Source organism: Pseudoliparis swirei, chromosome 15, assembly GCF_029220125.1.
Source record: "Pseudoliparis swirei isolate HS2019 ecotype Mariana Trench chromosome 15, NWPU_hadal_v1, whole genome shotgun sequence".
Classification (NCBI taxonomy): Eukaryota; Metazoa; Chordata; class Actinopteri; order Perciformes; family Liparidae; genus Pseudoliparis; species Pseudoliparis swirei.
Window position 1 is genome coordinate 18,787,491 of NC_079402.1, and position 23,460 is coordinate 18,810,950.

Here is a 23,460-nt window from a genome sequence, read left to right on the forward strand (position 1 = left end):
GTTTTAGAAAGTCCCCACAGCGTCAGAAATACAGATGTGTTTAAATAGAGTCCTGCGTGTTTATTGGAGGAACTAGTGGAGGTACTTCTCTATTTAGGTGCAAAGTGATCCTCTTCAAAGCATTTATAAATGACATATCAAGTGTGTTTCAACAACTTCTTTCAATTGCGTAATACGGAGAAAATACGCTCCTTTTTATGCAACAAATTTTTGTGTTGTACGTGCTTTCATAACATCCAGAATTTACTACAGCAAAGCACTTCTCTGGCCCTCGAATGGCAGCAACAAGAAGTCGTCATCAGGCTCAATTAATCAAATATTAAGCATGATCTCGATTGAGGCGACCGGCAATTAAATAAACTATTAATTACTCGTTGCGGCTGCATTCCACGGAAGAAAAGTATTCTAATGTTTATTTTACGAGCAAAAAAACGAAAACTGGAGAAGAAATTTAAGCCTAACTTTTTACGCAGTTTTGCTAATTGGCAGCAAAGAGTGAAAACAATGCTCTGTTTAATGTCAAAGATGCTGAACTCCATGAATAACTGTGATCTCAATATTGATCAATATAATCGTGATGATCATTTGGCCATAACTGTGCAGTCCTCATTCTGCGGCTTTACCTACTTTCTGCTATTGTTAGTAAGTAAATACACTTTCTTATTTTCCTAAACGAAGTTCTGCTCTTGTATTAATATTCTTACCTGTGTGTGTGTGTGTGTGTTTCTGTTTTGATTCTGATGTTGTGAACTGAAAGTAAATGTACATCATAGTCGAGTTGTTTTCTTGCTTGCGGTTTTGTTTTCCTTTGTAAATTAGGTTTTTATTTTGTGTCTCTCCGGCAGGAACGAGCCCTCAAGACAGTCCTAGAAACTTCTCTCCGGGCGCCTCTGCTCATTTCTCTTTTGCACGAAGGTATTCACACAAACATTCATATTTGCTGCTGAACAGATGCTTAAAGTAAAGTATAGTGTGTTTGGAGTTGTCGGCGTTCAACAGTGGCAGCCAAGTGAGTCTTATTATTACGCTTCTTAAGTGTATTTCTGCTGACAAAAACATGAATACGTTTATTTATTAATACCATTTCTTAACACTATATCATGTAATGGTGTATTTTTTTAATAATAATTCACAGTCCACATGTTAGGCTTTCATTCGCCCCGTTTCATAACCCCCCACATGTCACTGGTAGACTTTATTTATCATAACTCCCCCGAGTGACTCTGACGGTTCACTTATTGTTTTCTCTAATTTCATTTTAAACGATAGCAAAGAGAAGGTTACCCCATTTCGTATTGTAGGAATGCAAACGTGGAAATGCTGCACATTTCATGTTTCCAGAGACGCATTCTTCTTCTCACTGTGTTTCTGCCGTGTGACAGGACTGACGGTCGCCGCTGGTCGCTGGCCTCCCTTCCCTCCTCCGGATATGGAACCAACACGCCCAGCTCCACCGTCTCTGTAAGCCTCAAACAGTCACCCCATCATCCACAACCAACGATGTCATCATTACAGAGCACTTCAAAGAAAGACTAACTCCTTTTGTGATTATTTTATATTCTATAAGCTAAAGACCGACAGTTGTTTTTGTTTCAGTACTAATCGTTACTAGAAGATGTTCAGAAAGATCCACCGTCTCAGATACAGGAATCTTGGAGGTCTCACTTCACAGACATTACGGGGAAGAAGCTTTAAACAATCACATGAAGTGATGAAACTTTAAAGAGATAAGACAGATCTTTAGAGTGTATATGTTAATCCAGAAATACTAATAAGATGTCTATCCAAAATATACACAAAACAGAATAACAGTTCAACAGGAAGAGATTCTGCAACTCTGTTTACCAGCGTCATCTTGACTTGAGAAAAAAAACGTGAAAAAAAAGATATATTATACACAGATTATACCAGGAAACAGCCAATATTTCCATTTCACTTTTAACAGCTGAGTTAATTTACCAGAAACGGGTGTCAACTTGTTCACATTGCATGTTGTTATGTCATATTTTAATTATTACATTGATAATGAATACAGATTTTGAAAATCACAATTTCTTTTCAAATTGTGATTTTTTTTTTTATACCATAAACCATAAATCGCTCGGCACCAGTTAAACCCACATTCAGAACGCTGAAACATGATTGGGAATTAATGTTGAGTTCAGTATTTGTTCACTCTTCATGAAACACTGCATGATGAGGTGCACTATTTGTTCTGGAGTAAACGAGACGCCCACACGCTCACCACTCTCTTATTGTGTCTGGCTGTGATTTCGCTCCGTTTCCTTCCCTCTGACATGTTTATAGGAAGCAGACAGAGCGCATGTGTATACAATGCACGCCAGCTCACACCAGCATTCACAGGGGTTACTGAGAGTCGGGGGATTAAAAGGGTTTTTGTTTACATTTCCTGCTATTCACACCAGCTATCGAAGGAAACACGGCCTTGTTTCTCAGCCTTCAGCAAGTCTAGACACAGGATTTGGTCTCAGCTAAAGCTCCTAGTTCAGTGCAACGCTGGGATTGGTTAAATACACGATGAATACCATAATCATTGTATTTTAATTTGTGTACAATTGATGGTTATTTAGTTTTGATCTGTCCCGTGTGTCACTATGTTTCCTCAATACACATGGGTACTTAGATTATGTTAAAGCTATAGTTTGATAATTTGGAATAAAAAATACATTTGTTGTTTTTCCTCAGTTAGACTTAATGGAGTTTTTTGTAGATATTTGTAGTTTGCCTTTCTTGGCACTTTATGGTACTTTTGTAGTTTTCGTATCTTGAAGAAATGTTACTTTCTGGATTCTTGTTGTTCTGAGTTTGTACTCTCGGTTGATGCACTTATTGTAAGTCGCTTTGGATAAAAGCGTCTGCTAAATGACGTGATGTAATGTAATGAGTGTTACCACTCTCATGCTAAGCTAAGTTACAGGCTAATTTAGCTTAGCATAACGACTGGAAACAGCTAGCCACTTACCAGTAGCATCTCTGAAGCTCACTGACACTTTATTTAATTGTTAGTTTAATATTTACAAAAACTGAAATGTAAAAATGACAAGATGTAGTTTATTTTTATGTTACTTTTTTGATATTCTCATCGAACTCCAAGAAGACAACTTCCCAAAAATGTCAAACAATTTCCATAAAAATATTGCAGTTATTTGAGGGGAAAATTGCCGACGCATATCATTTTTTTGTTGTTATGTTTATTTACACACAAAAACAACCCTTTCTTTTCTTTTCATGTTGAATATATATGTGTTTTCATTTCCAGTCATCCTGTTCATCACAGGAGAAGCTGCACCAGCTGCCCTTCCAGCCCACGCCCGACGAACTGCACTTCCTCTCCAAGCACTTCTGCACTGAGAGCATCTCCGGGGAGGAGTGCCGCCGAGCGACGGCCATGCGACCCCGCTCGCGCAGCCTCAGGTACATTTGACCTCGGCAGGTGTGGGTAATGCACACCCGTCGGTGCCGCCCGGGTACTGACCGTCAAATATCTCTTTCAGCCCTGGGAGATCTCCATTATGTTACGACCATGAGATTATCATGATGAACCACGTCTACAAGGAGCGGTTTCCCAAGGTAAGGGCTCGCGATATGTTGGCGACATGTCTGGCCATTAATCACCTCGCACGTTATGCCAAAGTGACGCCATCCCCTTCTTCCCGCAGGCCACGGCTCAGATGGAGGAAAGGATTCAGGACATCATCCGGAGCAACTCTCCAGAGAGCGTCCTCCCGTTGGCAGATGGCGTGCTCGGCTTTGCCCACCACCAGATAATCGAGCTGGCCCGGGACTGTCTGGAGAAGAGCCGGCTGGGACTCGTCACCTCCAGCTACTTCTGCGAGCTCACCGATAAGCTGGAGAGGCTCGTTCAAGAGGTGCGTCTCCATAAATCACACAAAATCTCATTTAAAGGACGTTGAAAACAGTGTTATAAATGTTTTAGATCCGTACATCTGAGAGAAAATTCATTAGCGTTTGAAGTATTCCCAGAATTCTTCAAGACTTTTCAAACCATCTGGATACAAAAAATATTTAGTCTGTTGTTCAGTGCAAAAAAGTACAATATATATATATTTTTTTACAGTTAAAACATACATTTCACCATTTGATTCACTGTACTAGAACCAAAACAAACAGTACAGGATAAGACACACTACAACAGTATATAATGTGCCATATTGTCGCATTTTGTGATTTAAAATCCTGTCATTTTTGACTACCGACTTTGCTTGGATCAGAAAAAACCCGAGGCTCAAGTTAAAATCTTTTTATATATGGCGCAACAGACGGAATATTTTCACCTCCAGATGGTCAGATGAGTCTTTAAGGATTCTGAAACAACCTCAAGAAAAAATAAGCGTCGTTATAAGGTTATTGTACAACAGGGTTGTGCAATAAAATGCAGTTTGTAACCCGAACAACGTGTCACATGTGGAGGGTGAATGATGCAGCGGTTGCTCAGCACGAGGGAAGAATATATATATAAAATATATATATATAATATATATATTTTATATAATATATATATATAATATTTATATCTATATATATATATATATATATATATATATATATATAATATCTCTAGCCGGATGGCAGCAGGCGGTGGCTGCAGTGGGGATTGCCTTTTTAATATCTTTTGGGCTCTGCACAGGGACCTCTTGTCACCAATTTAACTGATGCTCAGATGGATACCAGCGATGTTCTGCAGCAGGTGTTTTAATCACCTGCTGCAGGCCGTGCACAAGAACCGAGCTCGTCAATTCTGCCCTCACAGCTTCCCTTAAGAGATACAGCGGACCTTCTGGGTTTTATAAAGATCAGCGGGTATTTATTTTTGGGGGGAAATGCGATGTTTCGAGCTCAAGCATGATGGGATACAGGAGAACCGTGAGGCGCTCTCCCAGTCCACGATAGCGGGGGAAGAACTGAAACCGTGTCTCTTGATCTGTAGTCCACAGAGCGCTCCGAAAGCGAGGAGGTCAACGTCATCAGATTGCTGGTGAAGAAGATCCTCATCATCATAGCCCGCCCCGCTCGACTGCTGGAATGTCTGGTATGTTTATGAAAGATATGCCATACCTTTACCCCTGTTATTCGAGCATTCTAACTATTTCACTTTTAAAGTCATGAAAATAACTTGAAATCTGGCAATAATTTGCCTCCCGCTCTTTTCTGTTCAGATCATGATAACCGCGGTTGGTAAAGTCACAGCAATGAGGAAGAAATGTAAAAGAATGACGTTTGACGCTTTTCCTCTGAGTTTAATAAGACATTTTTTACTCAAGGTGTTCGGCAGTTTAAAGGCTTAACTGTCTTTGAAAAGAAGTACGAGAATCCGCCTCAGGCAGTTTTAAAGCTGCCTAAATCTGTATTTCTCTACCTTCAGCAGAGCTGCCACTTAATCCCTTTAGACATCCTGTCGTTGACATCATCAACGCTTCCAACTGCACACTGAGACTCCTAAACACAAGGGAAAACCACAAACACCCCACATCCTGGTCCAAAGGCTACGGGTGTGTTCTTTACCTCCTTCTTAAACATTGTTGGTGAACTGAAGCGTGCTGCTGTGTGTCTGCAGGAGTTTGACCCTGAGGAATTTTACCACCTGTTGGAGGCGGCTGAAGGACACGCTAAAGAGGGCCAGGGCATCAAAACGGACATCCCTCGTTACATCATCAGCCAGCTGGGGCTCACCAGGGATCCGCTGGAAGGTAGGGCGAGTTTGATGGTCGTCATCAGCGGTGATAAAATACAAACCTGGGGTCCTTCCACCAGACGAGATGGAGCTTTATTAATCTCCGAGGTAAATCTGGTGCCGGAGTTTAATCGCAGACTACAGAAGAAAGACAAAATATATAAGTAAAAATTGTTAAGCGTAAAGGAAGTAACACCAGTGTAGAATAGAATAGCAATAACTTAATAATAAAAATATTTAAAAAACAACTAAAATATATAAAGTAAGTTGCAACAAAAAACTATTGTATGTTTTAATATAGCAATAACTAAATAATAAAAATACAAAAAAAATCAACTAAAAAATATAAAGTACTTTAATATAAAGTATATAAATAATATTAACCCCTGGTGCCAAATAAGAACTAAAATAGAGATTTTAGCAGGATATTGTCAATGATATTATAACATAATGAAATAAATTGTAAAAGATGCAGGAATGTGTTTCAGTGGGTGAAAATCATCTTTCTCCATTTTGTTCTTTCGTGTTTGTGAAATAAAAAGTATCTCATCTCGCATAAATCACCTGGACTATATAATAGTTTTGGTATATAAGAATGATGGATAATTGTTGTGGCGAGGCTGTAAAGGAATGAGAGGAAGTAAAAGGCGAAGCTTCTCTTGACTAATGTCCTGCTCTGAACAGACCGTCGTTCTAATGGCCCTCCGTCTCTCCAGATTCAGTTACAAACAACATCTATTACGACTAATTAGAAAGGAATGGCCTCCCCACGGACCTTATACAGATCCACGCTGGCTGCCTCATCAGCCAATCGCTCCGTTCATTTCCCCCGAGGGTCTCGCGGGCGTCACTTTGCCCCGAGCTCTGTCTGCGCGGCAAACCTCACCAGGAACAACAGATGTTAAATAGCGGTTGAAAATGCGTTTACGGGCTCTCTGGGGTCGAGACAAACACCCCCCTGTGAAAATAAACACATGGACTTTTAGCATGGCGGCACGCAAACGCACACAGAAGACCCACAAAAGAAAGAAATGTGAAAGATGCAAGGTGGTTTATAATGAGCACATGTTCTGGAGTGGTGATTTTCGAAATGGGCCATTTATTCTCAATTCAGATAATCTCGGAGTCAGCGCCTCGAACCTAATAGGTCGCCAAAGACTGCTGCCTTCGTTGTTGTTGTGTTCTTTGTTAACGCTTTCTGATTTCTCAGCATTTAACTGTTTTATATGTTGTTGTCCGGGTCACCCTCGAAAAAGAGATGTTTAATCTCAATGAGTTTTCACCTGGTTAAATAACGGTTTAAGAATAAAAAAATAACATTACTTTTGTTTCAACATCTTCGTTGGCCTCGCGTAAAGTGATATATTTATATTTAAAATATTTAAACTGCTGCTTTTCTCTTTATTTCTTTTGTAGAAATCGCTCAGATGACCAGCTGCGACAGCGGCATCGCAGAAACACCAGAAACGGACGACTCAGTGAGCGCTCAGGAATTGTTTTTCCTGTATTGAATTGCTCCATCTATCTCCACCAGCCAAGTACAGATGTTATCTTTTTGATTTGCTCGAGTATTCGTGTCTCCTCCTCTCGCCCTCAGTCTCAGAGCCTCAGCGCAGCGCTGCGGTCCCGGCGTAAACCCTGTGAATTGGACTTTGAGATGATAAAACTCATCAGCAATGGTGCCTATGGGTAAGTACATCCTAATCTATATCTGAGCATCTAATCTCTGATGATGAATGGTTTGTTCCGACTTCAGGTCAAACTCACCTCTTCTTTCCCCGTTTTCAGTTATCTCCCCCCCCGCGTTCCCCTTCGGTTTTCCTCTCCACATTCACAACGATGGCCATTAAAACAGATCTTATGAGCGAGTGGGTCGCTTTCTGTCCTCCAGCTCACCTGCTTTTTATTCCACAGAGCCGTGTATCTGGTGCGTCACAAGGAAATGAAGCTACGCTTTGCCATGAAAAAGATCAACAAGCAGAACCTGATTTTGAGGAACCAGATCCAGCAGGCCTTCGTGGAGAGAGACATCCTCACCTTTGCCGAGAACCCTTTCGTGGTGTCCATGTACTGCTCGTTTGAGACCCGGCGGCACCTGTGCATGGTCATGGAGTATGTTGAAGGTCAGCCACTAGAAGAAAAAAAAAGTATATTTATTAAAAGTATATTTTAGTGCATAGTGCTGCAGCTGCAAGCACACAATGTCTCCTCTGTGTCTGTTCCTCACATCCCTCCATTGATGTCCACAGGTGGAGACTGCGCCACCCTTTTGAAGAACATGGGTCCCCTGCCCTTGGATATGGCCAGGATGTACTTCGCAGAGACGGTGCTGGCTCTGGAGTATCTCCACAACTACGGCATCGTCCACCGGGACCTCAAACCAGACAAGTGAGACCTTCCCCGAATGTCACCGCAGCCACAATCAGCATGCTGTAGCTCGTACTGTCGCGATGAGCCAGCGGAGGGGGACCGCGTCCATCATTGTTTTGGTTTTCCGGCATGCAAAAATTACTTTGTGCACTCTTAACCCTCCTGTTACCTTAGGGTCAATTTGACCCCATTCAATGTTTAACCCTCCTGTTACCTTTAGGGTCAATTTGACCCCATTCAATGTTTAATGTCGGTGTTCTTTGGGGTCAATTTGACCCCAGGCTGTTTTTCACTGTCAAACATATAAGAAATATCTACATTTTTATATATTTAAAGGGCTATTTAGGTAGTCAACAAACAAACATAAAGTACCTCACACTTAAACTTGGAAAACAATATTAATTCTAATAATTTTCTGGAGGTTTTAATTGCTGGGGTCAAATTGACCCCAAGGGTAAAATATGTCAGTAAATATAAAGGTAACAGGAGGGTTAAACATTGAATGGGGTCAAATTGACCCTAAGGTAACAGGAGGGTTAAGTCTGCATTCACACCCTTGTGCAGCCGTGTGAGTGACACCTAAATGTCCCATTGGCGTGACTGTACATCGCATATTAAGATATAGCCAACGGAACAGGCAGACATTGTAACAATATTGGTTCATAAGATAATTCCACTAAATGTAGTTGACATCTAGTGTTTAAACTAGAGCTTTAAGTGCCTGCTGGTCTGCTGACTGTTGTTTTCATGACATTCGTTCATTGTAATGTTTCCGTTCTCTTCCTCACAGTTTGCTGGTCACGTCAATGGGACACATCAAGCTGACAGATTTCGGGTTGTCCAAAGTCGGGCTGATGAACATGACCACCAACCTGTACGAGGGACACATAGAGAAAGACGCCAGGGAGTTCTCTGATAAGCAGGTACGTCTCATTTGACGTGACGGGTTGGATGAAGCGTGTTCAGCTCGCCTGGTGGAGCGTTGATGGTGTTTTTTGATCGCTAGGTGTGTGGAACCCCGGAGTACATCGCGCCCGAGGTGATCCTGAGGCAAGGCTACGGGAAACCGGTGGACTGGTGGGCGATGGGCATCATCCTCTACGAGTTCCTCGTGGGCTGCGTGCCTTTCTTCGGAGACACACCGGAGGAGCTGTTCGGACAGGTCATCAGTGGTCAGTGTTGCATCTATTTCTTAAAAGCCTGTTTTTTTTGTTGGTAATATTGTTTTACGACTGCTGCTCAAACCTTTCTGATTGATGTTTGAAGATTTTCTTCAAATTAAATCTTAATTTAGGATAATAAATGAAGCCTTTAATTTCTCCCAACCATACATACTTTTGTTTTGATTTATAGTTTCTTTGATATATCATAGAAAATCCAACAACACATTCCATAAACAGCAGCAGACAGATGAATAAGAATAAATAAATAACAAAATAAAAATAATCAGAAAATCAGAAAGAAAAACAACTATAAAAACGAAATCGGGGAGGTTTGACCAATACTAAATAATAAATAAAAGACGATGGTAAAATAACCGCTAAATTAATCGCATTATTTATTGGCATTAAGTAAAATCACATGAGCACCGCACCAGTCCTCATCGATGAATGTTTAATTAGTGTCAGGACAATATTTCCTTTTGCTGCAGCTTCGCCACATGCACCTCTTCATGATAACGTGTTGTATTTTAATTATAATGCAAAGCATGACATTTCTCTCGGACATCAATTATTCAAGAGGAAACATTAACCGCCTCTGATGTTTGTATTTAAAGATGAAAATAAACTGATGCTGATTTATTTATGCCAGTTTATAAAGTATATAATTCTACTCGACACATTTCTGCAGGTTTCACAGCATCTGGCTTTTAGATTCTGTTTCGCACACGAGGAGGAATTCCCAAATCTCTTTCAGTTATGAATCAAACATTTACATAGTGACCACATGGAATTAGCCGGCGTGCATATTTCTCAATTTATTGGAGACAGAGATTTCCCCCGAGGGCCGGTAGAAAAAGCAGATGGCGGGAGGCGGATTTAGCTTGACTTCAGACCACCAAGTGAAGTTTTAATAATTCTGATGATGCTACTTTGTCCTCCTCCCTTAGTCTCACGGTGACAGCCGCACGGGGGAAATCTTAATCTATCTTTTTTTTTTAAACACAAGCTTTTTTCTTGTCGGCTCAGAGGAATTGTCGGATAACGGCCTCGAACTGTGGCATGGAAATAAATGGCCTGCCATGACCGATTTGCTATGCTCTCAATCAAATAGTACCGAGCCTCGGAGAGTGACTGTTAATTACAGGGGCCTGAACACACTGAATGCATGCCACCGTGGCCTCGGGCCGCACATACATATTCATAGCTCCCCTCCCAAATTTTATTTAAAATGGGGACAAATGCTGCACGGAGCAGACGGGCTTTGCTCCCCCTTTCATTGCTTATCCACGAAGCTAAAGCATATTTAAATAGTCTCGTTCAACATGATGCTTACACCTCACAACTTACTCTTGTTTTGTCTCAATCCGCTGGTGAAGCTATTTAAAAAGAAAAGAGCACTCTGTAAACATCAAGAGAATTAAATCAATAGAAATAACACAAATATATGTCACTTTTATTCTTGTAATGCTAATTATTGGTTATTATTGTTATGAACATGTGTCAGTTTACAAACAGCCATGCACAATGGAGCGTGGAGGTCGACAACTCCTTGCTGCAGGCTTATGATAACTTACAGTATATGGAGACTTTTGTTGACGTAGATACATGGCTTTATATTTACAACTCCTAAACCACAGCCTACTAATATAATAGCAATTCATCTTTCAGGGCTTCTTGTATGTCGGGAGTCGTTTTGACTCGAGCTGACCGTCCGCTTTGTGTGTTTCCAGACGAGATCAACTGGCCCGATGGAGAGGAGGCCCCGCCTCCTGATTCTCAAGAGCTCATCGCCTTGCTCCTCCGACAGAATCCTCTGGAAAGGATGGGCGCAGGTACAAAACGCCAAAGAGCGACAGCCAGTAACTCGGTTAGGACCAGACGGGCCCAGCGGGGCCGGCCATTAAATTATCACGTGACCTTGAGTGCCACCTTCAGCAGGGCTCGTAATTCCAAGTCACCGGGGAAGGAAATGAGGTCATTCAACAGAAGGGCAGTTTATCCCTGTGGCCTCTTGACCTCTTCCCTTTGATCAGTGGCAATTATTATCCTGCTAGTCCATGAATCTATATCCCTGCATGATCAGGCTCTAAGAGCCTGTCGATCCATAGGCCGGAAAAGTGGCCCTGACCTGGGACCAAGGCTTTAGGGACATCTGGACCTCCTCGTTCATCTACATCTCCCAGGCTGCCGTGCACAAAGTCCCTTGCTATTCCCCGAAAGGTCACAGGCAGGAAATTGTCGTGCATAATTTATGGTTATGGTATCAGTTCTGCCTCAGGGCCACTCGGGGGTAAAAGGAAAACATGGCGTTAGCGTTTCTTCAGCTCCTTTGTCTCACGGAGCCGTTTGTTGTCAGCGGGGTTTTTTCACAAATTATTTTCACATTTCAATTCAAGTCAGTTTATTTTGTATAGCCCAATATCACAAATTACTAATTAGCCTCAGAGAGCTTTACAATCTGTACACATACGACATCCCTGACCTTTGACCTCTCATTGGATCAGGAAAAACTCCCAAAAAATAGAAAAAAAACTTTCACGGGAAAAAACAAAAAGGGAAGAAACCTTCAGGAGAGGAACAGAGGAGGATCCCTCTCCAGGATGGACAGAAGCAGTAGATGTCATGTGTACATTTGTTCTTACAAACATGTTCAAACAGATTTTTAAATTTGTAATTATTCCATCTGCAGGAGGAGCCGGCGAAGTGAAGCAGCATCAGTTTTTCCACAACCTGGACTGGAACAGCCTGTTGAGGCAGAAGGCCGAGTTCATCCCTCAGCTGGAGTCCGAAGACGACACCAGCTACTTCGACAGTGAGTTATGGCATCAAAGCGTCAACTATGGCGCCGTGTTTTAGAAAAGAAAACGTCTGTGAAGATAAACCGTGTCATGAATCAAGCAACACAAAGCTCTGCAGACCGTCAGCATACACCCTTCTCTGAATACAACCCTCTGTAACCAGGAGGAAGAGTCCGTGTGATGAAGTACAGATCAAAACACATTCAATTTCAAATTCACGACGTCAAATGTGTTTGAAGATGGTTTCATTTTTTATTTTATTTATGTAAAGCAACGGATAATAGCACCGTTCCCAAGGAAAGTTTCCCCCCTGGGGCGATGCAGCTTATTCTACTATCTGAACTCATAACATGGTTATCCAAAACAGCAGAAAGAAAGTTAGAAATCATAATTGTTTGCAAATGTTAAAAAACCTGAGGACATTCTGTCAAAACAAAAAACTAAAATAATCTTTCATAAAAACGAAAAAATGTTGCACAAACGACAAAAAACCCCCAATATATAGCTGTAAATTAATAAAGGGAGTGTAAACTGATCATAAACCTGTCAAAACTGAGTGCAATCATAATCCCCCCAAAACTAAAACATCTCCACTCTGCATCTCCCGTCATCCCTAGCTCGCTCTGAGCGATACCATCACCTGGAGACCGAGGAGGAGGACACGAACGACGAGGACTTCAACGTGGAGCTGCGGCAGTTCAACTCTTGTTCTCACAGATTCTCCAAGGTGCGTTTCTTTTCAAGCTCCGCCCCTCGAATCTCTCGACACCGACACAAAATACATCATCGTTACCGCCCGGAGATGTTGGCGATGTAAATGAGTCTCTGCCCTTGTCCCGTCCTGCTCCTTTTCTCACGGGAAAGAAAGCATGAGGCGAGGTATTTCATATGGAAATGTGTCTCTAGAAAACACAACGTCCCTTCACCCCGACAGTATTAAATATGTCGGCTTTGCATATATTTTCCGCTTTTTTTTCCTTCTTCTTTTCTTCTTCTTACAGTCAAACGAGCCGGGAGCGATTGTTGTGCTGCATTGCAGTGTGCTCCCCTCTTGCATCAAAACAAAGTATTACAGTGTCTCGAAATAAAGCAGCGGGGGGGGGGGGGGGGGGGGGCGTCTCGGAGGAAGTGTTGAGCTGATGCACTGAATCTTTTTTTTTTCTGCTCCACCTAAACCTCTGTGCTTGTAAGACATGATGGAGTCTGCCTTGCCTCCAGTGTTTCTGGTCTCCTCTTCATTGTAAATGTAATAAAAAGGGGGGGGGGAGGGGGAGGAGCCTGATTTATTTAGCATTCCTTATTGTCTGTGAAGAGTACGCTACATTTATGAATCAATCTTTGTAGCTTATTCTGAACATGACGGTGTGTGTGTGTGTGTGTGTGTTATAGTTTTGCCTGCGTGTACTCGAGTGAACCGTTGTTTTTTTCCGTGTGGTCGTCAGGTGTACAGCAGCCTGGATTTGTCCCGTGGGCACCTGGAGGAGAAGGGAGAGACTGAGGGGAAGAAGAGCGAGAGCCCGCTGACGGTGGACTCGCTCAGCTGGACGCCGGACTTTGCTGAAATGTATGCTTGAAACTCCAGTTCATTAAATCTCTGAACGGAAACGCGATGCAGTATGTGGATCTTTCAGACAGGAGGTTTTGCCCTCAATATGCAATCCTGTGGACGAGAGCAGCGGCAACACGTGTTTTAAATGCATGAACAAATGTATCTCGGGAGAAGGGTATGCTACATTTGGGATATTTTCACCACTTTATCTTGCCGGCATACATCTATACAGGACTGTCTCAGAAAATTAGAATATTGTGATAAAGTTCTTTCTTTTCTGTAATGCAATTAAAAAATATTAAATATTAAAAGAATAAAGGCTTGCAATATTTCAGTTGATTTGTAATGAATCCAGAATGCATGACATTTTTGTTTTTTTAATTGCATTACAGAAAATAAAGAACTTTATCACAATATTCTAATTTTCTGAGACAGTCCTGTATACTGTTGATGTTTCTCAGGGGGAACTGAAGCACTTGTCTCTGTGTTCCTCAAAGCCACCAGACCCCATTGTAAAAAGACATTTTACACAGTAGATACTGGTTTACCGCTGCTCCAGCCGGTCGTTGGTGTTATTCTGTTACTTTGGTTAGTTTAATTTCACTAAAGTCACACAATAACACTAACTAACTAACATACCAAGGCAGCGGTGAACCAGCAACTCCAGTGTTCTGCAAGGTACAATATATATATCTATTGTATATATATATATATTAAAATATATATATATATATATATTTGACATTTTATATATAATATATATACTTTATATATATTTTAAGTTTTATATAGATATATATATAATTATATAAAACATAAAAAAATATATAATGTATATAGTATTTATGTTTTATATATTCATATATATATAAAACATAAAAAATATATTTATAATGTAGATATATTATATATAAAATGTAATAAATGTAAAAATATATATATATATTAAAATATATATATACAGGACTGTCTCAGAAAATTAGAATATTGTGATAAAGTTCTTTATTTTCTGTAATGCAATTAAAAAAACAAAAATGTCATGCATTCTGGATTCATTACAAATCAACTGAAATATTGCAAGCCTTTTATTCTTTTAATATTGCTGATTATGGCTTACAGCTTAAGAAAACTCTAAAATCCTATCTCATAAAATTTTAATATTTCCTCAGACCAAGTTAAAAAAAGATTTATAACAGCTGAGTGTTTGTCAAGGCTCAGGAAACCCTTGCAGGTGTTTCGAGTTAATTAGACAATTCAAGTGATTTGTTTAATACCCTACTAGTATACTTTTTCATGATATTCTAATATTTAGAGATAGGATATTTGAGTTTTCTTAAGCTGTAAGCCATAATCAGCAATATTAAAAGAATAAAAGGCTTGCAATATTTCAGTTGATTTGTAATGAATCCAGAATGCATGACATTTTTGTTTTTTTAATTGCATTACAGAAAATAAAGAACTTCATCACAATATTCTAATTTTCTGAGACAGTCCTGTATATATATTTATTAGATTTGTGTGGAGTCTGGTGCCTTTCTGCGAAAGCATACAAGATAAAAAATATATATGATGGTTGCTCCCCCAATCAACAGCAGTACATTGCGTATCTATACTTTAGATAAGTAACTCATACAACCCCACATCAACAACAAAAAATCCAAACTGTCTCTTTAAGTCAAAGTGTAAAAATCCTCCAATAATCCCTCATGAGAGTCTCTCCTCTTCCTCCACCAGGCCCTCTCTGTCCCACTCGTCAGACTCCGATAGAGCTAACCAAGGCCAGCGCTCCAACTTGTTGCCAAAGTTTGCCATCTCGGCAGAGAGCGAAGGAGACGAGACCTCCGGCCTCGGTACCCCCAGCAAGACCTCCTTCTCCACAGGGGAGCTCCTGCTGGACGAGCCCGACGCTACGACTCCAGGCAGCACGCACAGCGGAGCCACGCTCTCTGGTGGGAAACCACTCCAGTTTCACAGTGTACAACTTTATAAGAAATGTGCTTTGGTATCTTTATTTAATACGTTGTCAAGTCCCTGGCATTAAGCTACGGTATCCAAGCTTATTAAGTACAGATGATGAGGTTTATCCTAATAACTTGTAGTTTTTAAGCTGCAAGCTACTTGTTTGACAGCCCTGGAATGGTTGAACGAATAGTTTGACATTTTGGTAAATATTCTAATTTGCTTTCTCGCAGAGAGATAGATGAGAAGATTGATACCTCTCTCAAGTTCTAGTCTGCAATCTTATCCAGAAAAATGTATGTCTTCTTGTAGAAAAGCATCCAACGTGAATTTACAAGTAATACAATTCAATTACAAAACTCAGGAAATCATTTCTATTTCCCCCTTATTTATTCATAGTTCCTGTTTTCAGTTGTTCTTGCTATTCAGAAGTATCTCTTTTATGTTTTTAAAGATGTTTTCCAGACACCTGTTAAATCAAGCCACATAATTTTTGTATTTTACACATATAAAAACAATTAAGGCAAATTAGGACGCTTTGATAATGTCAGCATTTGCCCAGCGTAGTGCTGTGCCTCACTCCGTGCTCATCTTATTCCAATAATTAGGAAGTTTCTCAGAACATCTGGACCAGTTGACACCCAGAGGTGACGAGGTGCAGAGCCCCGACAGCACCGGTCTCACCTCCGCAGACCGGAGCGCCCAGACCAACTCCCTGAGGCCGGAGAGCGCTGCAGAGAAGACCGGCGCCGTGGCGCTGAAAGTCCAAAAGTCTGTCTCCACCGGTGCCCTTTCCCTCACGATCCCCACGGGTAAGATGAGGGACGCACATTGACACACAAGCACACTCAAAAACACAACCGTTTTCAGAAATATATCGGAGCAACGGCGTGCCCCGAACTACAATAAGAGCGGCGCACTTGTTGTCCAAATAAAAGGGGAAGAGATGAAAGTCCACAGGAGAGATCTCTGTGAAATTGGCCCAGCGTGACACCTTCTGTGAGTTTCAATTTCAACAGAGCTGTGGGCAGGTAGGCGAAGGTGAGCTGAGGAGAGTCACAGGCTGGGGCAGGAGACGTCTTCACTGCTGGGCGGGAGGGAGAATCACATGAGTTTCCCCCACGGCGGGAGCAGACAACACCACGCTGCTAAAGTCTGAATGATAATATGAAAGCATCCGCTCAGGTTGGTGATCGTCTGTCGTCCTTCCAGATGTGTTCGGGGCGTCTCCGCTGGCCAGCCCTCTCTCCCCGCACTCCCTCTCCTCGGACCCGTCCTCGAGAGACTCCTCTCCGAGCCGAGACTCCTCCCTCTGCAACGCCGCCCCGCGGCAGCCCGTCGTCATCCACAGCTCGGGGAAGAAGTTCGGCTTCACGCTGAGGGCCATCCGGGTGTACGCGTGTGACGGCGACATCTACACGGTCTACCACATGGTCTGGGTAAGGAAGGACTTCCTCAGCCGGTGATCCATGATGAGCATGTGTGAACAGCATGGAGTGTGGTTGATTTGGAGGAGAAGCTTTCCTAGCGCTTCCAAGGGGATTCGGGTCCGGCTCACTGAAAGCGAAGCAGGCGAGATGCGAGGCTTTATGGTCGGAGATGTGTGATGTCAGCATGAATTAAAAAGCTGAACTCCTGTTGAATCCAGCTGTTTGTTGTCAGAAGTCTGAAGAAGCAATTTGCAGCCGCCAAGATAATATACAGGACTGTCTCAGAAAATTAGAATATTGTGATAAAGTTCTTTATTTTCTGTAATGCAATTAAAAAATATTAAATATTAAAAGAATAAAAGGCTTGCAATATTTCAGTTGATTTGTAATGAATCCAGAATGCATGACATTTTTGTTTTTTTTAATTGCATTACAGAAAATAAAGAACTTTATCACAATATTCTAATTTTCTGAGACAGTCCTGTAGGCCATGTGACTGGGGATGTTCCCTGTAACTATCCCCCTGATAGTACTGCAGGAAATCTTCTTTCCGTTTGTCACTATTTTTTACTGATAAAGAAAAGTCTAGTTGCGGTCTCTACTCATAAAGCTCATGATCTGTTATCTCTTCCTGAGCTCTCTATGAAACCAGAAAAGATGAATAAACATGTGAGACTCTGTAAAGTGCTGCCAGTTACCAGAGTTAGAGTTTCCCCCCATAAAAGAGCACGTAGCGATGCAAAATAGCTTTTTGTTTATGGACCGTAAACTTCCTGAACAAGCTAAACAGACCATAGCATCAATATATAATGTCTGTTATGTGTCTGTCCATCAGAATGTAGAAGACGGGGGGCCGGCACACAACGCAGGACTCAACGCCGGAGACCTCATCACTCACGTGAACGGAGAATCCGTCCACGGTCTCGTCCACACTGAGGTGGTGGAGCTCCTGATCAAGGTAAATGACAATATATATCATATGTTGATCTTTAAACTGCAGATAATACATTTATTTTATTATTTTGTTTTCTGAAAACGGATCAGATTTTTTATGTTGAAAGGAAAATGTTTTTTTTCTAATTTGTTAATTTGCTGAATTTAAATTAGCTGTAGAACCAATTACAAATAATAATGGGAAAAAACACAGCTTATCAAATTATACAAAATTGTACTGCTCGCAGTATCAGTATCTTTTTAATATAAATTTTTACTTTATCTGGATTGAGTTTATTACGGTTCTCTACTACAATTTAGTTAGAGTATTAATATTAGAAATGCCTGTTTCCCATACACCCTGAAACACTTTTTTCTGTTTTCAAGAACAAACTTCTGTTTTTTCTGTCTTTTTAGAGTGGCAGTAAGGTGGCCATCTCCACAACCCCGTTTGAAAATACCTCGATAAAAACCGGCCCGGCCCGGAGGAACAGCTACCGGAGCAAGATGGTGAGATGTGGCAAGAAGCCCAAGAAGGAGAAGACTCCAGAAAGGTACCGACTTCAGACTGAACCTTACATTTGCACCAATTACACCAAGCTAGTTTTTAAATATGTGAGCCTTGAGGAACAATGGGTTATTTCATATTTAAAAAATGGATCTCAAAGGAGTATAAATGAGAAAGTGTGAGATGTTTTTTATTTTATTACGGAAAAATCTATTTGCACTGCCAAAAGCAATAAAGCAAATAATACCTGTATCAATATCTGTGGTAAAGACCCAGAATGTGACATGAGACTTTTCTCTAATGTTGTATAATTTTATATTGCACAGTAGAACTATCTAATGTACTTTGTGAGTTATTGTTCTCATCTCTGTCTGTGTGGTTGTGTTGTTTTATTAAAAGTAGGCAAATGAATCCTTAACTAATGTTTTTTCCCAGGCGCCGCTCCCTTTTCCGACGTTTCGCCATGCAGCCGTCGCCTCTCCTGCACACCAGCCGCAGTTTCTCCTCCCTCAACCAGTCTCTGTCATCCGGTGAGAGTCTCCCCGGCTCCCCCACCCACAGTCTCTCCCCTCGTTCCCCTACCGCCACCTTCCGCCCCCCACCAGAGTTCACCCAGTCGGGTGGAGATTTCGCCCGAAGGAATCGCACTGTTTGTTTCTATTTCACACGTTTTAAATGACTGATATCTTCTTTTTCTCTCGGTCCTTCCAGGTGGCAACTCGTCCCAGAGTAGCTCCCCCAGCTCCAGCGCCCCAAACTCCCCCGCCGGCTCCGGTCACATACGTCCCAGCACCCTCCACGGCCTCGGGCCCAAACTGCCGGGCCAACGCCTCCGACAGGGGCGCCGCAAGTCCGCCGGCAGCATTCCCCTCTCTCCGTTGGCTCGCACGCCCTCGCCCACCCCCCAGCCCACGTCTCCTCAGCGCTCCCCCTCCCCCCTTCTCGGCGGGCATCCCGTTGCCATCTCCAAGACGAGCCAAGCCTTCCCGGCCAAGATCCATTCCCCGCCCACGATCGTCCGCCAAATCGTGCGCCCCAAAAGCGCCGAGCCTCCCCGCTCGCCCCTTCTAAAACGCGTGCAGTCCGAGGAGAAGCTGTCCCCCTCGTACGCGGGGGATAAGAAGCACCTGTGTGCCAGGAAGCACAGCCTGGAGGTGACCCAAGAGGAGGTGCAGGACGAGGAGCTGAGGCCCGGCGAGCGCGACTACGCCGTCTTGCAAAGTGTGGAGGAAACCGCCTGCGAGTCGCTGGCCTTCAGCCGCGTCCGCCCCGTCGAGCAGGGCTGCCTGAAGAGGCCCGTCGGCCGCAAGACGGGCCGCCAGGACTCCGCCGAGGAGCTGGAGAGGGAGAAGCTGAAGTCCAAGATGGTGGCAAAGAGGCAGGACTGGTCCGAGAGGAGGGAGTCGCTGCAGAAGCAAGACGCCCTGCGGGAAGCCGACTCGCCGTCGCCCTCGTGTGGCGACGACGGTTTTCTCTCCGGCCCCCCGGAGGCCAAAGCTGCGAGCGCGACCCTTAAAGACGTGCTGTACAAGAAGCTCAGCGCGCGGGCCTCCGAGGGCATCGGCGAAACACCCGGCGGCTGCTGTGAAAGTGACGGAGGCCTCCGGGCGACTCTCTGCTGGCCGGGGAAGGACAACGTGAAGCCCGACCGACTGGACTTCAAGGCCCCCAACATGGAGTTCACCAGGAAGAGGCTGTCGTTCGAGGAGCGAGAAGACTGCATGTGCCGCTTGTCCCCCGGCGTCCACGAGAACCTGCACTTCGGCTCCACCCGGTCCAAGAGCCTCCAGCTGGACGCGGCCCTGTGCCACGAGCACATGAAGGCGGGGCCGGGAGGCGTCCACTCCGGCCCCGAGGGTCTGTCCCCGAAGCTTTTCTGTGGCAGGGGGGAGAGCGCGGTGGAGAAGCTCCAGCTCATCTCCTCCGCGGAGTCTCCGCTCCGCAAGACGTCGTCCGAATATAAACTCGAGGGACGCCACGTCTCCTCGCTCAAACCCCTGGAGGGCACTCTGGACATCGGGCTGCTCTCGGGGCCCCGAGTTTCCAAAACGGAAAGCTGCTTGTCCAAGACGGCGGAGAACGCGAGCGACGGCGTTTCTTTAAACCCTCCAATTTGGCTCCAGACTCCCGCTGAGAGGCAGATGACCGTCCCCCACGTGAAAACCGCAGACGAGCCGAAGAGCCCCCTGACCTGTTCCACAAGCCCCGAGGCGGTCTCTCCTCTAAACGGCATCGTCGGCTCCAAAGAGCGGTCGGACGACGCGGCCGCGGAGATGAGAATGAGCCCGAGCGGCGAGAAAACACAAGACGGACGCGGCGAACCGCTGAAGGCTCAAACCGTCAAAGCGGAGGCGTCGAGCTTCGCGGGTAAACAAGAGAGCCGGGCGGCTCACGAGCACAGAGGCCCTCGGCACAGCTCCCACTTCCCCTGTGGGAAAACACCCTCCATACGGGAAGTGAGCAACGAGGATCAGGAGGACGACGCGGAGCAGGAGGAAGTCACGGGTTCGGAGGCCGCGGCTGCCAGAGCACCGCGAGGGGCATCGCCGGAGCGGAGCGCAAACGGCGGTCTGGAGAGAGTCCAGCGGCCGAGCTCGAGCGCCGCGACCCCGGCGTCCGAGGCGAGCGCACAGAGCCGCTCTTTGTCCGCGCCGGTTCCGGAGAACGTGCTCTCGGCGCGGCAGCTGTTGAACATCTGCTCCTCGAATGCGGATAGAAGCTGCGGTTTGAAACGGGACGGCGGGGACTGCGCCCGGAGGTCTGTCGGTGAGGAACCGGCCGACGGAGGAGCGGCGGGCAAAGTGTGTGTGGCGGTCACACGGGTGGAGGCAAACCCGAGGGTGGAGCAGAGGAGAGACGTCTCCAAAGTAAACGCGGTCGCCTCGTTGAGTCATGTGACCCAGAACTGGAATAGAAAGAGCGACGCCGTCGCCGCAGGAGAGAGGGAGGGACCCGCGTCGCCGAAGGCGAAGAGCGGAGTCGACCGGAAGGATTCAGAGCCGGTGAAAACGTGTCCGGCTGAAGAAGCACAAGACAAACCGCCTGATGGGGACGAGGCCGCGAGCGCACAACGCAAGTGTTCGTCCCCGGCGGCCGCGAGCGAAAATGTTCCGGTGGCCAAAAGCAAGCGGAGGCCCGAGCCGCCGCCGCCCGGACCGCCCGGCGCCGTGAAGACGGAGGCCAAAGGCCCGGAAGGGAAAGCTCCCGGCGCGGCTCCGAAGGGGAGTCCCAATCCACAGCAGAGAGATCCGCCGACGGAACCCGCGCTCTGGACGTCCAACGTTCAGACGACCCCCGACCCCAGGTGGAACGACGGCCCGTCGCCTTCCAAGCGGGAGGAACCGGTCCAGCCGGCTCGTTCTCCGACCGCGGCCGATACCAAGCGGAGAGAAACTCCGCCCAGAAGCTGCGGCGCGGCGGTGAAAGAAAACGACTGCGGGCCCAAACCTCTCTCTCCTAAATCGTCGGCTCTGAGGTCGGCCGCCGCTCCGTCGCCGGTCCTCAAGCAAGAGGCCAATCACAAAGACCCGGCGCCCAGAGGCCGGGCGCCGGCCTCGAGGAGCCATCAAGGCTCCAGACCAAAAGAAGTCGCCGCGCCTCACCAGCTGCCATCGGGCGTCTCCTCGCCGCCCGGCACGCCGCCGCCGGTGCTGCCGAAACCCGCGGCCAAAAGGGAACCGGCGAGCGGCGAGGCCGCCCCGGGCCGGATGTCCGGCGCCGCGGCGCGGGAGAGTTCAGTCAAGGCGTCTTCCAGGGAAGGCGTCCGAGCCGATGGCCGGACGCCCGACAAGCAGGCGGCGTGCGGCAAGAGGGAGCCGGCCGACAGGAAGAAGAAGGAGAGCGCCCCCGAGGTCACGGCGGCACAGAGAAGCGCTAAGAGGGACGCCGCGGCCAGAGCGCCCGCCGCCGACAGGAAGAAGGAGGCGCCCCGAAGCTCCGGCAACAAGAAGTAAAGAGGAGAAGAGGAGAAGAGAACCCACACGTGGGATGAGAAAACCATTTGTGCAAACATCATCATCATGTGCGTGTTTGTTTGTGTGTGTGTGTGTGTGTGCGTAGGTGTGTGTGTGTGTGTGTGTGTGGTCACATTCATATGAAAGCACATTTCAGTTTACTTTTCACATCAGGTTGAATGTTTGGACTTTTTTGGTTTCTGCTTTGTGCAATCAGTGTGTCGGGGGGAGGAGCCTCACAGAGGTGTGTGTGTGTGTGTGTGTGTGTGTGTGTGTGTGTGTGTGTGTGTGTGTGTGTGTGTGTGTGTGTGTGTGTGTGTGTGTGTGTGTGTGTGTGTGTGTGTGTGTGTGTGTGTGTGTGTGTGTGTGTGTGTGTGTGTGTGTGTGTGTGTGTGTGTGTGTGTGTGTGTGTCATACTGTACCTGAATCCGTCCGTACCATATGAATGATTATGAATTGCACTCGTGCTCGTAGACTCGGGGGCCGGGAGTCTTTTAAAAGCGGTCGACCACGCAGGTTAATATTATTTAGTCGGATCACGATCGATTATCTGGAGATTCTTCGTGCGTCGGGTTTTTGGGGAACGCACCACGTCCTGAAACAAAAAAAAATGGAACGTCCCAAATTAGTGAAGGGGCCTTAGAATGATGGGAAATGACAACTTGCAGTTCTTAGCAAGGTGTGTGTGTGTGTATTCACATTCCTCTGACGTCTGTACATACGTGTCGTTGTTCTTTTTGATTTGTATGCAATATGGTGTAAATATGAAAACACTAAAACTGGGATTCATGGGCTGACATGACTGCGGTTTGTCCTCCATGTATAGATCTCAGTGTCGTTTGTTTGTACGCTCGATATTGAGAGCTGGATTCCTCCGTGGTCCGAAGTGATGCGTCTGTGACTTTCAGAATGACCTTGCGGAGAGGGGGGGGGGGGGGGGTAACGGGGCTATTTATGACAAATGTAGCATTAAAATAACGAAACTGTGAGTCGCTGACCGCGTTTCCCGGGAATGTCTTTATTGTTGATGACGAGAGTGTAAAAATAATGAAATATTGTTGTGTCGATTTAAGGAGGCGAACCG

General features: G+C 45.1%; 1 protein-coding gene across 6 annotated transcripts in view; it reads left to right on the forward strand.

The window, feature by feature from the left end:
• The window catches only part of mast4 (microtubule associated serine/threonine kinase family member 4), an 85,219-nt gene extending 62,576 nt beyond the window's left edge, over positions 1–22,643 (forward strand). For 5 of the 6 annotated variants that reach the window (XM_056431807.1, XM_056431809.1, XM_056431812.1 and 2 more), the window contains 24 exons: positions 846–915; positions 1,383–1,461; positions 3,281–3,435; positions 3,516–3,591; positions 3,681–3,890; positions 4,970–5,071; positions 5,597–5,729; positions 7,130–7,191; positions 7,311–7,402; positions 7,628–7,836; positions 7,963–8,101; positions 8,874–9,006; positions 9,090–9,255; positions 10,977–11,078; positions 11,936–12,058; positions 12,662–12,771; positions 13,487–13,608; positions 15,328–15,542; positions 16,161–16,364; positions 16,765–16,991; positions 17,818–17,940; positions 18,333–18,469; positions 18,859–18,953; positions 19,135–22,643. In XM_056431807.1, the coding sequence (XP_056287782.1) occupies positions 846–915; positions 1,383–1,461; positions 3,281–3,435; positions 3,516–3,591; positions 3,681–3,890; positions 4,970–5,071; positions 5,597–5,729; positions 7,130–7,191; positions 7,311–7,402; positions 7,628–7,836; positions 7,963–8,101; positions 8,874–9,006; positions 9,090–9,255; positions 10,977–11,078; positions 11,936–12,058; positions 12,662–12,771; positions 13,487–13,608; positions 15,328–15,542; positions 16,161–16,364; positions 16,765–16,991; positions 17,818–17,940; positions 18,333–18,469; positions 18,859–18,953; positions 19,135–22,376 (6,326 nt within the window). In that variant the 3' untranslated portion in view covers positions 22,377–22,643. The remainder of the gene's footprint in view (positions 1–845; positions 916–1,382; positions 1,462–3,280; positions 3,436–3,515; positions 3,592–3,680; positions 3,891–4,969; positions 5,072–5,596; positions 5,730–7,129; positions 7,192–7,310; positions 7,403–7,627; positions 7,837–7,962; positions 8,102–8,873; positions 9,007–9,089; positions 9,256–10,976; positions 11,079–11,935; positions 12,059–12,661; positions 12,772–13,486; positions 13,609–15,327; positions 15,543–16,160; positions 16,365–16,764; positions 16,992–17,817; positions 17,941–18,332; positions 18,470–18,858; positions 18,954–19,134) is intronic. The other variant, XM_056431808.1, reaches the window with a different exon arrangement.
• Positions 22,644–23,460: the final 817 nt, after the last annotated feature.